Raw genomic sequence first — 13,783 nt, 5'->3', positions numbered from 1 at the left:
CAATTGAGTGAGAATATCTAGGAATACCATATATGGATGTGTTAAACGTACTTCCCTTTGTTGACTGGGGTGTGCAAGTTCAAAAGGAAGGTGCTTCCTGCTTTTAGTCCTTTTGGCTCCCCGTCTGCTCGTAGTTAGACACACACCTTTTTGTCCAGCCCAGAGGTATTGTCCACACACACACACACACACACTTTGCACTGGTTCTAAAATTGTTGAGCTTTGGAACACAGATGTATGTCGTAATTGTTGCAGTTATATATTACATTTCTGTGGGTTTGATTTGTCTTTACTAGCAATTGGTTGTCAAAGTACTCCACCCAAATCAGGTATCTGTCAGCTATGGGAAGCCTCCTCAACCAGTTCTTGATTGTCGCCCTCCTACAGTGTTCCTTGGCTCAAGCAGGCAAGTATATTATATAATCACAACGCAGAGATTCCAGATTCCCCAAATCCAACTGTGGTCTTAATAATTGAATTTGGATCTTGGAAATTAATGTGCAGCAGTGAAAAATAAAATTAAAATATTTGCTTCTATGCATTAGAGAGCTCTAGACCTGTAGTGACTTTAAAGACTGGAGCGGTGCGTGGACATTATAGGACAGTGAAAGGCACAGAACAGCAGGTGGAAGAGTATTTAGGCATCCCATTTGCTCATCCACCTTTGGGGCCCTTGCGCTTTGCTGCCCCCTTGCCAGCCGAGTCCTGGGAAGGGGTGAGAGATGCCACCAAAATGCCAAAAATGTGAGTTCACCCCTGAGAGTCCAGCTTCACTTTAACTCTATGTATCTGCAAAAGTAACAATATTCACATCAGCCCCAGTTGTACTTTGTCTTTAGCACACTAAATAAGCTTAGTCTTGTTTAAACCACACTTTTTGTTTTTTCTGTAAAGTTGTCTGCAGGATACAACACGTGTGGAGAAAGTCTGGAAAAACTTCCCTGTTCAGCATCCATCAGTAGAAATGTCAGAGGACTGCCTTTACCTTAATGTGTACCGACCTGCTGGGGCCGCCCCTGGAGACAAACTACCAGTTAGTACAATAGCAAACTGGACTGGTCCTGGACTCCACAAAGTTATAAAAATAATAGCCAGAGTCCAATGCCACATGGAAGTGTAAGCCAGACGCACAAAGTTTGCTTAAGACATTACTACATTTAATCGTGACATATGAAATGACTGAACTGGTCCAATTTTGCCAACTTTATTTCATTGAATTGAAACCAACAAATAAATAGAAAATGTGCTCCTGCGTGTCAAAAGATATAAGCTAAAGGTGAACAATTTAAAACAGTTTTAAGTCGAGTGAGCATTTGATTGCTGTGTTGTCCAGGTAATGGTGTGGATCCATGGTGGAGGTCTGGCTTCAGGAGGGGCCTTTCAGTACGACGGTTCAGCCCTGGCAGCTTATCAGAACGTGGTTGTGGTTGTCATTCAGTATCGTCTCAGCATTTTGGGATTCCTAAGGTAAGTATTGTAACAACAATATAATAATAATAATAATAAAATAATAACAACAATCTGTACCACTTGTCTTTCAGTCACAACAATGAAAGAAAAATACATAGTTTAATGACATAATGAAGGACAGTGGGATCATGGGAGTCTTCACTGTTAAACAACCGCCAGATGAAAATTACTTCCTAAGTTTATTTATAATATTAATAATACCAACTAAACAGGGTGCTATAAAACATTAAACTACTAAAAACATATGAACACTACTAGGTTATACTGTTAAACATTTTACAAGGTGCAAACTACAATATATTGTTTTATTGTGCATTATAAACCATTTATTCATTGTATATACACTGCTATTGAGTGCAAAAAAGGGACTAAGATAAAGTAGTAACAATATGTTTCATCATATTGTAACTACTATATGTTGAATATCTACTATTCTATCTATATCCTATTATAATATTTTGCATCAGTAATGGCTTGAATTACAGTTCTTCATAATTCAAAGGAACTTGGAGAAAAAAAAAAGTTGTTGTTGTTGTTGTTCCTTTTCTCCGCCAATAGAGGTCCCTAGTAGTCCTAGATTTCCGAATGCTGCTGACGTTCAAGAGTACTGGTGTGAAATTAAGCTATTACTGCTGAATTAAGTGAGTGAATATTTGTTGGTTTTTTTTTTTTTAAATAAGCACTGGAGACAAACATGCATCTGGCAACTGGGGCTTCATGGATCAACTAGCCAGTCTTCAGTGGGTTCGTGACAACATAGCAGCTTTTAATGGAGACCAAAATTCAGTCACCATCTTTGGACAATCTGCAGGTGGCGCCAGTGTCTCCATTCTGGTGAGCATGAAGGGAGCAATGTAGGTTACCAATACCCAAGCAGGGTTCATTCAGGATATATAAAATAGAGTTTTACACATGTTTCTGGGCAGGCACTGTCTCCTTTGTCTGAGGGTTTGTTCCACAAAGCTATCGCCATGAGTGGAGTGGCACCACTGGAGGCCAAGTACACTGACAACCCACTAGCTATAGCCCAGGTACAAACTTATACTGATACAATAAAAATCACAATCAGTGTCTTTACAGCTGACATTTAATTTCAACGCTCCCTCCTGCAGATGATAGCCAATCTCACCGACTGTGAGAGCAAAGACAACGAGAAACTTGTGCAGTGTATCAAAGGCAGGTCTGAGGAGGAGATACTGGGCGCTATGAAAAAGGTACAGTGAATGTCTGTATTATGTATCTAACTCAGGCTTATGCTGCTCTTTCTTTCTTTGTTTTTTTATTTGCTTGACATTATGGTAACATTTTTGGTCAGGTTTGCCGTGCTTTTTAATGCCACTTGAGTAACCGATTAAAGCTGTACAAGAAAATTTTGGAGTCATCAAAATCAGAGGAAAAGCTTCCTACACCAAGTGAGATTATCTTATATTTAAAATTACCATTGATAACGGTAGTGCATCAGATGGTTTACATCCCATCAAAATGATGAAAATAACTTTAACCAAATTAATCTTAATTAACAATGTTGACAGTGGTGGGCACAGACAAACTGATGTTAAGACTAACACTGAAATAACACCATCATTGTTGGTCAAATGTGTCATCAAAGGCAATATTTTCACATAGCCGTGTTGGTCAGTCTGTGAGGCTATACATTGGTACAGCAGTGCCTAAAAGTCAACATCAGCATGCTGACACACTCACAGCGACAATGCAGGAAATGTTTCTCATATTTACCATCTTAGTTTAGAGTGTTCACATGCCAACATTCGCCAAGTTGTGCTAAACACAAAGTACAAATGTCATTATTTTTGCAGCTATTTGGTCATAAAGTATTAGACAGATGTAAACTTTGGGGATCATCAAAACCATTAACCATTGTGAAATTGGTTAATGGTTTTGCTACATGCAAATTATTTATTTTTGTGACACATTCACAATATATATTGCGAAGGCCTTACGACAACCATTTATGTTCCAGTTGCTGGCATTTATGGGTCCAGCAGTTGACGGCGTGTTCCTGAAAGGTCCACTTGAGGAAATTTTAAAGAACCAAGAATTCCAGAAGGTTCCTATGCTAATAGGAGTGACCAATCATGAGTTTGGATGGATGGTCACACAGGTAAATTCTCAGGACTCTTGATGTATTTATGGATTATTTGTTTTTTTGTTTTGTTTTTCCACCTTTGAACTACTACTAACTTACAAGGACTGGCAGTGGTACTACTATGAATATTTCCATGCATTTGACCATTTCATATGTGCATTGATAAATTTTGTCTTTTTGGCCATTGTGGTCACAAATGAAACCTTGATAATAAAGCATTTCCAAAGTTGTAGTAATCTATAATTCTGTTTTAGTTTTAGTTGACACGTACTTGTGATTAGGCCCTAGGACCTCCCGGTTGGGATGAAGGAATGAAAAAGGAAGATGCAATATCAATGATGAACCTGCTCTTTCCCTCCCAAGTGAGTTACTAGCCCAGCCATTTTAGCTGTGTATACTCAACTGTGCAAGAAAGTCAGCACACATGCACACGCAACAATTTATTTACATGAAAAACAAAGACAAAGTAAGAAACAAATCTGTGCCAACAGATTCCTTTAAACATTCATAAATATTCAGTAAAAATAAAAGTTTCTATATGCCTTTTTTTTTTCTTTCTCTCTCACAACCCTTTATATCTCCTCACTGACAGGCCTCGGGTGCAAATGAACTGATGCTGGATGAATACCTGCAACAGAACGACTCTCCACAGAACATACGGGATGCTTTCACAGAGATACTTGGTGACATGATCATTGTTCTTCCCGTACTTCAAGTGGCCACGTACCATCGAGGTGAACACACTTACATAATACATAAATAATACAATAAATCAAAAACAATTGCAGCCCTTGCAGTTACAACATGACTTGCATTTTCCTTCTTCCTGACAGATGCAGGTGTGCCTGTATATGTCTACGAGTTTCAGCATTCACCTCTGGTGCACAGTGGGACAAGACCCACTTTTGTCAAGGCAGACCACTATGATGATGTTTTGTTTTTTCTTGGATCCTACTTTTGTACTGGGCACACTGTGGTTACAGGTACTTGAAACATGAAGATAACCTCATTTATTTTGTACCTTTGACAAACATTGTCCCATGTTAATAGTGTCTGGGCAGTGCAATAACTGATATCTCCCTAAGGACCCGTGTCACACGAAGAGGAGGAATTGAGCAAGCTTGCAATGGCTTATGCTGCAAACTTTGCACGCAATGGGTAGAGTATTTTATTTCATTCTGTGCTACTGTTCTCTCTTTTTCTTAATTTACAGGAGATTTGTGTGTGCGTGTGTTTGCTTCCTCCAAACAGGTCTCCAAATGGACCTGGACTAGTGGAATGGCCTCTTTATGACCACGACAAAAACTACCTGAAGCTGAACCTGAGACAGACAGTTGGCCAAGGACTGAAGCAGGACAGAGCTCACTTCTTGGATGTTGTCCTGCCTGATAAACTAGCAAAGTCTCATCATGCTACTGATGAACTCTGATCTGAGACTTCCATAAAGTGCAACATACATTATCGCGCAAAGAGGGAGAAGACCATTGCATTTCACAGTTTGTTATCAAGAGTGTTTAGAACATCTTTGAGACTGCATGTGGTGCAGGTTAATTTGCCGGACCTCCCACCTTGGACATTTGGCTTGATTTGCGCAGGTGCATTCAAAGACACGCTGAGGTGGCTGAGTCCTGGTCACCTGTTAAAACAGAGACACCGTGTTAAAGTTTTTATGCCTTCATTCAGTCTTTATTTCAGTAAATATACCCTTTATTTCAGGATAGAATATAAACACATAAACTCCACATGGTATGTTGTACCTGAGGTTTGAGGACACGTAGCTCGCTGTGAACCTTTCTGAACTTCTCCTCCAGTTCCAGATACTTCTCCTTAAGCTTCTCCCTGTCCTTCCGCTCTTTCAAAAAGTCTTCCTTGTAGACTTCTGCCTAAAAATGGACAATAAAGAAACACGATGTAAGGATTCAAAAGGGAATTTGCGCAGAAAGAAATTGATCAACATTTTAAGTCATACCAGTATCCCTTCCTGCTGAGAGTTGAAAAATTTGATACCATGTTCATATCTGTATGTTAAAAGGTAGAAACAAAACCGCCTGCTAATACCTCCAAAGCTTAATTACTATGTTGTATGCATGTAATAATTTATGGTTTTACTGGAGGTTTTCTGTCGGACCATCTCTTGACTGGGAACAGTGACTTCCGCTCTGGCCAGGCAAACTGTTCCCAGCCGAGAAACAGTCCAGCATGAGACCTCCCACAAGACCATAATTAGTGGTTAGGCCTTTATTTTTTGTTTGCATGTTACTTCTTCTTTAGTGCCCATAGGTGGATTTTGTTACCTGTACACAGAGACAGACTAGCTGTTTCTAGTCTTGATGCTAAGCTAGCGACTCCTGCCTGTAGCTTCATATCGAAAGAGTAGTATCATCTAAGTCTTGGCAAGAAAACAAACAAGCACAGGAAAATTGCACATATCTCATGAACGAAGCTCACCTGATGTTTCCAGACATCCTGCAGTGTTTCACTTCTCACATCAAGGGGTGGAGTAGTCCTAAGTGCCTCTTCTAGGGCCTATACAAACATATTAAAGTCACTATAAGGCCAAAGTTGTCCCAGGGAACAAACACTTGAAGCACCCTGGCTCTGATGAGGAAACCTTTATGTTACCTTGATCTAAAACGGAAACACAAAGCATTACTCGCCTCGTTCAGCCGCCTGATCTCCTCATGTTGATGCTTCCATCTTCGGGTCAGGGTGCTGTTTTGCGATCTCAACTCCTTGGCTTCCGTCTCGGCTTTCAGTAACTCAGGGTCAATCGCATCTCCGGCCTGAGTGAATTTTCCGCCGAAATCAAATTATTATACACGTTTTACAGATTTAATACATGAAAATGCTTTAAATTGTATCTGGAAATAAAATGTGGCTTTATTTACCCTTGCGCTCTCTTTATCTTTGACTTGCTTGTATAATGTGATGTTCTTTTCTACTCCACACATCTCCTCTTCAAAGCGACTGTGATCATGTTGCAGTAATGATTTTAAATCTTTGACCTGAGTGTTCAGTATAGAAAAGTACATGTGAAACAAGGCACAGAGCACTGAAATGACAAATTGGTTAAGTGATTAAACAACGATCCCGCTCTTACCTTCTTTTTGTAGTACTGTTTCATGGTTCTGTACTCTTTTGCCCATTTCTCATTAATAGAAAGAAGCTGAGTAAAAGAGAAAAAACATTTAAATACTGAGATGTACATGGGTTTTGGTATGAACATAAATCTCAGTTCTAAAATGAACTCACCTCTTGCCTTTGCCCCTCCAAGATAAGTATCTGAGCTTTCAGTCTGACGTCATTACTGGCTGAGGCTTCTGACTGCAGCAAATACAAGAAAAAAAGGGGAACCATCAAAATGTGGCACAATTATGTAATATGGATCCACTGATTTCCTTTTACACATTTATGGAATTTTTGCTTTGGAGTGTTTCCAGTAATACAGAAAATGTGGTCATTTCCTTGTAGTTAATCAGATGGCGACAACATGGGAATAAATATTGTTCTGTCCAATACATGTTCCAATGCTGCGTTTATTGACATTACCTGAGTGTCTCCCAGGAGAGTGTCAGGATGATAAACTGCAGCTGTATGAAGATTTTCTTCAATGGAGCGGTCGAGCAAGCAAACCTCATACCTGAAAACATTTGATCACAAGGTCAAAAATGAACATTTGGCATCATTTGTCTTTTAACTAAAGTGCCAAGCTAGTAAATCCTGCAAAATCACAGGAAGTGCTTCACCTCTCTACTTTTGGCAACGATGGATACAGTCTTTGGATCCGTTTCCCATCGGAGGGGACAGTTTCATCGGCCTGCCTCTCCACAGGCCTGTCCTTTGAGTTTTCATGTAGAGACTGTCAAAACACACAGGAAAAACACATTATACCTAACAGCCATTTGAAAACCCTTACTTTTAACATTAGTCTTTTGAAGGAAGACTGGTCTTTCAGACACTATTAATAAATGTACGCCAAAAAGGCACAAACTTGAGACAAAACAACCTGAAGATGAGGAGCCAAGAGACAAAAATAGTAAATAATCATAGAGGAGGAAGAAAAATCAATAACCTGTAAATACAATGAAATACGTGAAAAAAAATGAATTAGCATGAAATAAATTCATTCATGGACTGCCAAAACGTACATTATACTTAAAAGCTCTTTTAAAATCCTTAGCCTACTTCTAACATGAGACTGTGTAGAATACAGTAAGTAACACTGCTTTGTTGACAGAAGTCTTTCCCCCCATTTCCTGTCATTTCTCTGCTGTCAGTATCCAACAATCATAAATAAAAAATAAAAACGTACATTATCTCCAGATGCAAGTTTGCTAATTGTTTAAATTGTTTATCAAGCAAAAAGGAAAAACACTCTCTGCTTCAACGTTTAAACCAAGCATTTTGGTGGCCATTTCTAATAAATCAAAAATAGTAATCGATTCAGTAAAAATAAATAAATAAAATAAACGATCATTTGTTGCACACTTCGAGTAAATGCCTAGTGTGCTGCAAACGTGTCAGCTGACTCAAACACGCAGAGCATGTGAACGGTCTCCACGATGTCACGAGATGAACCGGGCTGCGCGTGGAGGCTCTCAAATACCTGGCTACATCCCTTCACAGTAAACACACAAAGTCGAAGTTTTGGAGGCTGGAGATAGATAACCCAAAGCGCAAAAAGAGCGAGCTCTTGGTGGTAATAAAGTTAGCGAACTCACCATATTATTATATTCTGAGTTCCTCGACTTGTGCTGATTCCACAAAAGATCTGAAGCGATGACTCGCCCCGCATGTTAGTTATACTGAGGATCCCGTATGACGTGGAAAAACCAGTGTTGTCCAATCACCTTCCGGGATTCCCTCCCCGGGGCCGGTACAGTCACAGGGCTGAGACCATAGTGAAGGAAAGGAAAGTACAAGCAGTGGATCAGCAGCGCGAGCGGTAATTAACGATGTGTTTATGGTACGAATCGATGACGAAGAGAAAAATTTGACTCTACGCAGCAAAAAATGACAGGAAACGTAATTTTACGGACCCAATACCATACAGTAGGCGATATTCGGAGACACTGCTATGCTTTGAGACAAAAAATTCAATCAGGGAGATGTATATAAAAAATTAAAGAAATAAAACGTCGCTTCATGCAAGTAAATCTGAAACCACTATCAAAATAAAATACCAGTAAAGTGAGTGAAGGCCGGTATATTTTTGGAGTGAAGTGGAAGATGCGGTTATTTTTTACAGTGGACGCTGTGTGGTGTGAACTTGATTTTCATGGGTGGGCGAACAGAGCACAATTAGAAGTCGGAAAATGACTTTAAAACTTAATGTCAAAATGAAACTGTCCATGAAAAAAAATATCTGCGGGTAATGGGAAAACCACACATCTCGAAGGCTTATCATCTTACTCAATCTTCTTACAGCCTTTTCTCAAAGGTGTTGACTCAGAGCGAACTTGTTTCAGGGAAGGAGGAGAGGGGAAAATACGTATCTGCTCCTCCTCCAGTAACCGACTCCACTGCAGGGGACGCGACACATGGCCACTCATTTATTCTTTCTTAAAGAAACTTGTATTACTAATGCCTATTTTCTATATTACTGTATTTCTATATTATTACCTTTACTTACGAAGTTGTAAGACCACCCATTTCTTCCTTTACGTCGTGGTTCAAAGAAGATCAAACTGATGCCCGAGCGAAAATACAGAAAAGTAGTTCCCCTACTCAGACTTTTCCCACCAAAATAAATTATATAATTTTTACTGTAATGTTTTGTTTTGTTTTTTTTTTTAAGTTGGAGCTTCCAGCTCTTGGGGTGGTTTCAGTTGGGTATTTGGGACATCCCACACCAAGAAAACTATTAGTTTCTTATAAAATTAAAAAAACAAAACAAAACGAGAGAGACAATCTTCCTCAATATGCTTGCTTTCCAAAAAATACAACCCAAATTCCAAAAGAGTTGGGATGCAGTGTCAGTATATAAATAAAACTGACATATATAAAGATGGACCCACTGTAGAAAAGCGAAGTCTGATCAGAACTACCTATAATGACAGAAACCGTCTTGGAGGGGGACAGGTTTACAACCTGTACTGGATCCAGTCACCATTGGGCAATCAAAATGTTTTTATGGGGAGCATTCATGTCGTCCATCCGTATATGTTGTTATTGAGCTTGTCCATTTTAACAAAAGCAGTCTAACTGTTTCCCCCTATTTCCTGTCTTTCTCTCAAGCTTAGCTCGACAGCTATAGCTTTAGGCTATACTGGACATAACAACAGTATCAATCTTCTCTTTTAATACGTGGCAAGAAAGTCTATTCAAGTCTAAGTCTATTTCCCAAAATATCAAACTATTAACTTTAGTTGGGCTCGTGCTCACATGTTTTATTCAGTGTTTGAAGCCGTAAAATTAACTGGGACATGTTAGCTTGATTGACAGTCTCTCACTTTGTCATTTTCACATCCATCCATGCTTGGCCAAATGTTTTCTTTGTTACAGTTCTGAAACAGCCGTAGTCACGCAGACAGGAAAAAACTATCTGAACTAACTGAGCCTGGATTCATGGTGTTTATTGCTAGTGATATGCGCTTAACTTCTTCCTGTCTCGGATGATGTTGTTACCTTGGAGTGGAAGAGTCAGATAAACAGTACTTCCATCTGGCTGTTTAAACACAAAATGTGACACTGAAGTGTGTCAGTATTTTTTTTAACACCCTACAGGACAGCCCTAAAAATGTTAGCTGATTTTTTTTAATTCACTTTGATAATTGATAGATGAATATGTGGGGGGGGGGGGGGGGAGACTTTGGATGTCACACTCAACACTCAACACTTTGTTACTGTCTAAGTGCTGTGTAAAGATTATTATCAGTAGGGCAGCATCAGTGGCTAAAATGACATTAGTGTATGTGTCACAGTACCCCATGTTGTGGTTTTACAATGGGGGCCTCCTTCATGTCACACCTGAGCAGAGAGAACCCCGAACGTCTCTTCCCAGCACCAACACAGCCTGTTTACGGTATGTGTGACAAAGCAAGTCATTAGAAAGGAAACAGGAGGTGATTACTGTGCTTTCTCAGCCTCCTTCTTCCTGCCACAACAGGAACTCTAGAAGGCTCAGACTCACACTCTTTGAGTTCCTGTCTGTGTTACCAAACACAAGAGTTTGGTTCACATACATAAAATACACAAGACATTTTGTGTCTCACGCCTACAGATATCAAACCAAAAGCAGGTTTTTTTTTTTCTTCTGAGCACTTTCTATTATGTTCAGTGGTTTAGTGGTTTTGTTAATTTGCATACACCTTAGTCTAACCTTATGCAGCAGGTTTCTAAAAGGAAACCAAAAAATGATGTATTTAGCATTTTTTAACAAATGGAAACACAACTAAGACAATCAACTAAACGTGTTTCTTTCTCACAAGTTAATTGAAATGTTACTGAATGACTTCACAAAAAGTAACTCTTAAAAAAGAATTTATTATTTAGGATTTTAACTTAGGAATCCAGACAATTATGCCAACAAATGTCACTTCATCCATCCATCCATCCATTTTCTATACCGCTTATCCGTCAGGGTCACGGCGGGGCTGGAGCCTATCCCAGCTGACTATGGGCGAGAGGCGGGGTTCACCCTGGACTGGTCGTCGGAATTTTCTGATTAAATCTGTATAAATACAGAAATTTCAGGTCCAGCTGAGCCAAGAGCACAACAGGAATATTACCTACAAATCATATAGCACTCTGTAGCACTTTCTTTGAAGTTGAAAGCACTGGAAAGAAGTCACAACAAACTCAAAATAAATATATTAATAGTTATTTTCTGTTGTGTCTTGTCATGTTTGACTGTGTAATCTGACATTTTATTCAGTCACCATCAACAAATATCTGTACTGAAGGAGGGGAACTCCTCAAACCAAGATTTACACGCTTTTCTGGTCTGCCACCTGGATTATGAAGGTCTTATTAAGTTAACTAAAACTGTTTGGCTAGAGTTATGGAAAGTTTGTGGTCATAGTCAAGGATATGAAAGGTTTGCCATCATGGTTACAAAGAAAGAAATTAGTGTTTACTAATGGCTGGACATCTGGAGTCCCACATCAAAGACACATGCACTGTTTCTGAGATCCTCCACCAAGAAATCCAAGTCATCTACTCAGTCATTTATTAGCAGAGGTAACTGCAAGAGTTTGAATAAGAGTTTGCTGTACTTTCTTAGGTACTTTCTGGCATAAAATAATGAACTTTTGGTTTTAGTTTTTCCCGGAAGTCCATATGTAAATCAACCGCATTACAATGTGGCCGAGGTTGATACAGACAAAGAAAGCTTTTGTTTTAGTTTGAACTGTTCGTCTTCTTGCTGCGTATCGACCCCTGAGTCAAGGTTAACGCATGACTGTGGTAAGCAGAAACTGGCGGTGATTATTAATGAGAGATGGTGCAACCCAGAGCACATCTCTGTAAAGGAACAAGTCTGCGCTAAAGACATCGAGTTACTTGCGGTTGGCATTTGTTTTCACACGTTATCGTGTTTAATGTGTACATCCCATCCTCGGCTGACGCAGCAGCCGCCTGCGAGTTGCTTCACAGTACAGTGACCAGGATGCAGACACAGCACCCACAGTCCCTGATGCTTAGAGACTTCAATCAAGCCTCTCTATCTTCCACCCTCCCCACATTCACACAGTATGTGAAATGCCATACCAGGGACAACAAGATGCTGGGCTTTTTCTATTCTAATGTCAAGGACGCATACACCTCCGCCCCCTCCCCCCGCTAGCATGCTCCGATCACTGTCTCATTCATTTACTCCCTCAATACGCAGTCTGTGAAAGTGTGGACTGATGAAGCCAATGAGAGACTGAGAGACCGTTTTCAAACTACAGACTGGGAGACACTTTACAGCTCTCATGGTGATGACATCAATGGCCTGACTGACTGCATCACAGACTACATTCACCTCTGTGTGGAGAACACTTCACCAACCCAGAGGGTATGGTGCTCGCAACCACCTGTGCTTAAACACCAGTAAAATGAAGGAGATGGTGATTGACTTCCTCAGAAGGACACTACCACATACGCCGGCGAACATCCAGGGCTCAGACATTGAGATGGTGGACAGGTTTAAGTATCTGGGTGTTTACCTCAACAATTAATTGACCTGGTCAGATTCAAGGATTCAAGGAGCTTTATTGTCATTTCACACATGTAGAAACATGAGGTGGAACAAAATTAGTTTCCCCGGCCCCGGTATAAGCCCAATTACCTAACAAAATAAATATAATCAACGCTATATTAATATAAAAAAAAGCAATCAGAATACAAGATATAAAAATCAGCAATAAAGCTATCTAAACAGGAGCATGAGAAGCCGCTGTACTACTGCGCGCCGCTATCTTACTTTACTGACCTGTAGGCGGCACGGTGGTGCAGTGGTTAGCACTGTCGCCTCATAGCAAGAGGGTTGCAGGTTCGAATCCCTTCTAGTTTGCATGTTCTCCCTGTGCCTGCGTGGGTTTTCTCCAGGTACTCCAGCTTCCTCCCACAATACCAAAAACATGCACATTAGGTTAATTGGCTACTCTACATTGCCCCTAGGTGTGAGTGTGAGAGTGTGTGGTTGTTTGTCTTTGTGTGTTGGCCCTGTGATTGACTGGCGACCAGTCCAGGGTGAACCCCGCCTCTCGCCTGTAGTCAGCTGGGATAGGCTCCAGCTCCCCAGCGACCCCGACGGATAAGCGGTATAGAAAATGGATGGATGGATATTGACCTGTACAAGAAGGGCCAAAGTCACCTCCACCTTCTGAGGAGACTGAGGTCCTTTGGAGTGTGCAGGCCCCCGCTACGGACATGTTATGACTGGTAGCCTCTGCTATTCACTACGCTGTGGTCTGCTGAGGACCAGGCAGGAAGAGACTGAACAAGCTGGTCAGGAGGGCTGGCTCTGTCCTGGGCTGAACACTGGACTCTGTGGAGGAGGTGGGTGAGAGGAGGATGTTAGCCAAGCTAACATCCATCATGGACAACACCTCTCGCCCTCTGCATCAGACAGTGGAGGTTCTGAGCAGCTCCTTCAGCAGCAGACTGCTACACCCTCAGTTTTTCTCATGAACTATGATACATCTTAATAAATCTCACAGTCAGTCACTGTCACACTTAAGAACCCAAAGACAATTTCATAACCTTAGATTTTATTTAAAA

The 13,783-nt window shown here is 40.5% G+C and overlaps 2 protein-coding genes across 2 annotated transcripts; one reads left to right on the top strand and one right to left on the bottom strand.

Annotated features, from left to right (window-relative positions):
- The first annotated feature begins 114 nt into the window (after nt 1–114).
- Nucleotides 115–6,481, top strand: LOC124049474 (cocaine esterase-like). Its single transcript, XM_046371166.1, has 14 exons — nt 115–165; nt 297–406; nt 546–744; nt 895–1,033; nt 1,334–1,467; nt 2,151–2,304; nt 2,397–2,501; nt 2,583–2,684; nt 3,452–3,592; nt 3,859–3,939; nt 4,170–4,311; nt 4,411–4,560; nt 4,663–4,735; nt 4,829–6,481. Exons 2-14 carry the CDS (start codon nt 343–345, stop codon nt 5,004–5,006), a joined length of 1,662 nt encoding a protein of 553 aa, XP_046227122.1. The 5' UTR covers nt 115–165; nt 297–342; the 3' UTR covers nt 5,007–6,481.
- LOC124049476 (TNFAIP3-interacting protein 3-like) lies at nt 4,005–8,691 on the bottom strand. The gene is made up of 10 exons (XM_046371168.1): nt 8,299–8,691; nt 7,324–7,436; nt 7,127–7,217; nt 6,830–6,901; nt 6,678–6,743; nt 6,466–6,582; nt 6,235–6,360; nt 6,026–6,103; nt 5,335–5,460; nt 4,005–5,213 (listed from the first exon to the last, which is right to left on the bottom strand). The coding sequence occupies exons 1-10, from the start codon at nt 8,299–8,301 to the stop codon at nt 5,082–5,084; spliced, it is 924 nt and encodes a 307-aa protein (XP_046227124.1). The 5' UTR covers nt 8,302–8,691; the 3' UTR covers nt 4,005–5,081.
- Nucleotides 8,692–13,783: the final 5,092 nt, after the last annotated feature.

This window comes from Scatophagus argus, chromosome 18, assembly GCF_020382885.2.
Source record: "Scatophagus argus isolate fScaArg1 chromosome 18, fScaArg1.pri, whole genome shotgun sequence".
In the NCBI taxonomy this organism is placed as follows: Eukaryota; Metazoa; Chordata; class Actinopteri; family Scatophagidae; genus Scatophagus; species Scatophagus argus.
Note: the sequence above shows the minus strand (reverse complement) of the source record. Positions and strands in the feature narration are given on the sequence as shown.

Coding starts and splice junctions, on each gene's coding strand:
- LOC124049474 (XM_046371166.1), top strand. CDS start 343: ATGGGAAGCCTCCTCAACCAGTTCTTGATTGTCGCCCTCCTACAGTGT. Junction 1,034..1,333: donor CCCCTGGAGACAAACTACCA/GTTAGTACAATA, acceptor TGTGTTGTCCAG/GTAATGGTGTGGATCCATGG. Junction 2,305..2,396: donor GCGCCAGTGTCTCCATTCTG/GTGAGCATGAAG, acceptor GTTTCTGGGCAG/GCACTGTCTCCTTTGTCTGA.
- LOC124049476 (XM_046371168.1), bottom strand. Junction 7,218..7,323: donor TCGTTGCCAAAAGTAGAGAG/GTGAAGCACTTC, acceptor AAATGTTTTCAG/GTATGAGGTTTGCTTGCTCG. Junction 6,744..6,829: donor TGGAGGGGCAAAGGCAAGAG/GTGAGTTCATTT, acceptor TCTTTTACTCAG/CTTCTTTCTATTAATGAGAA.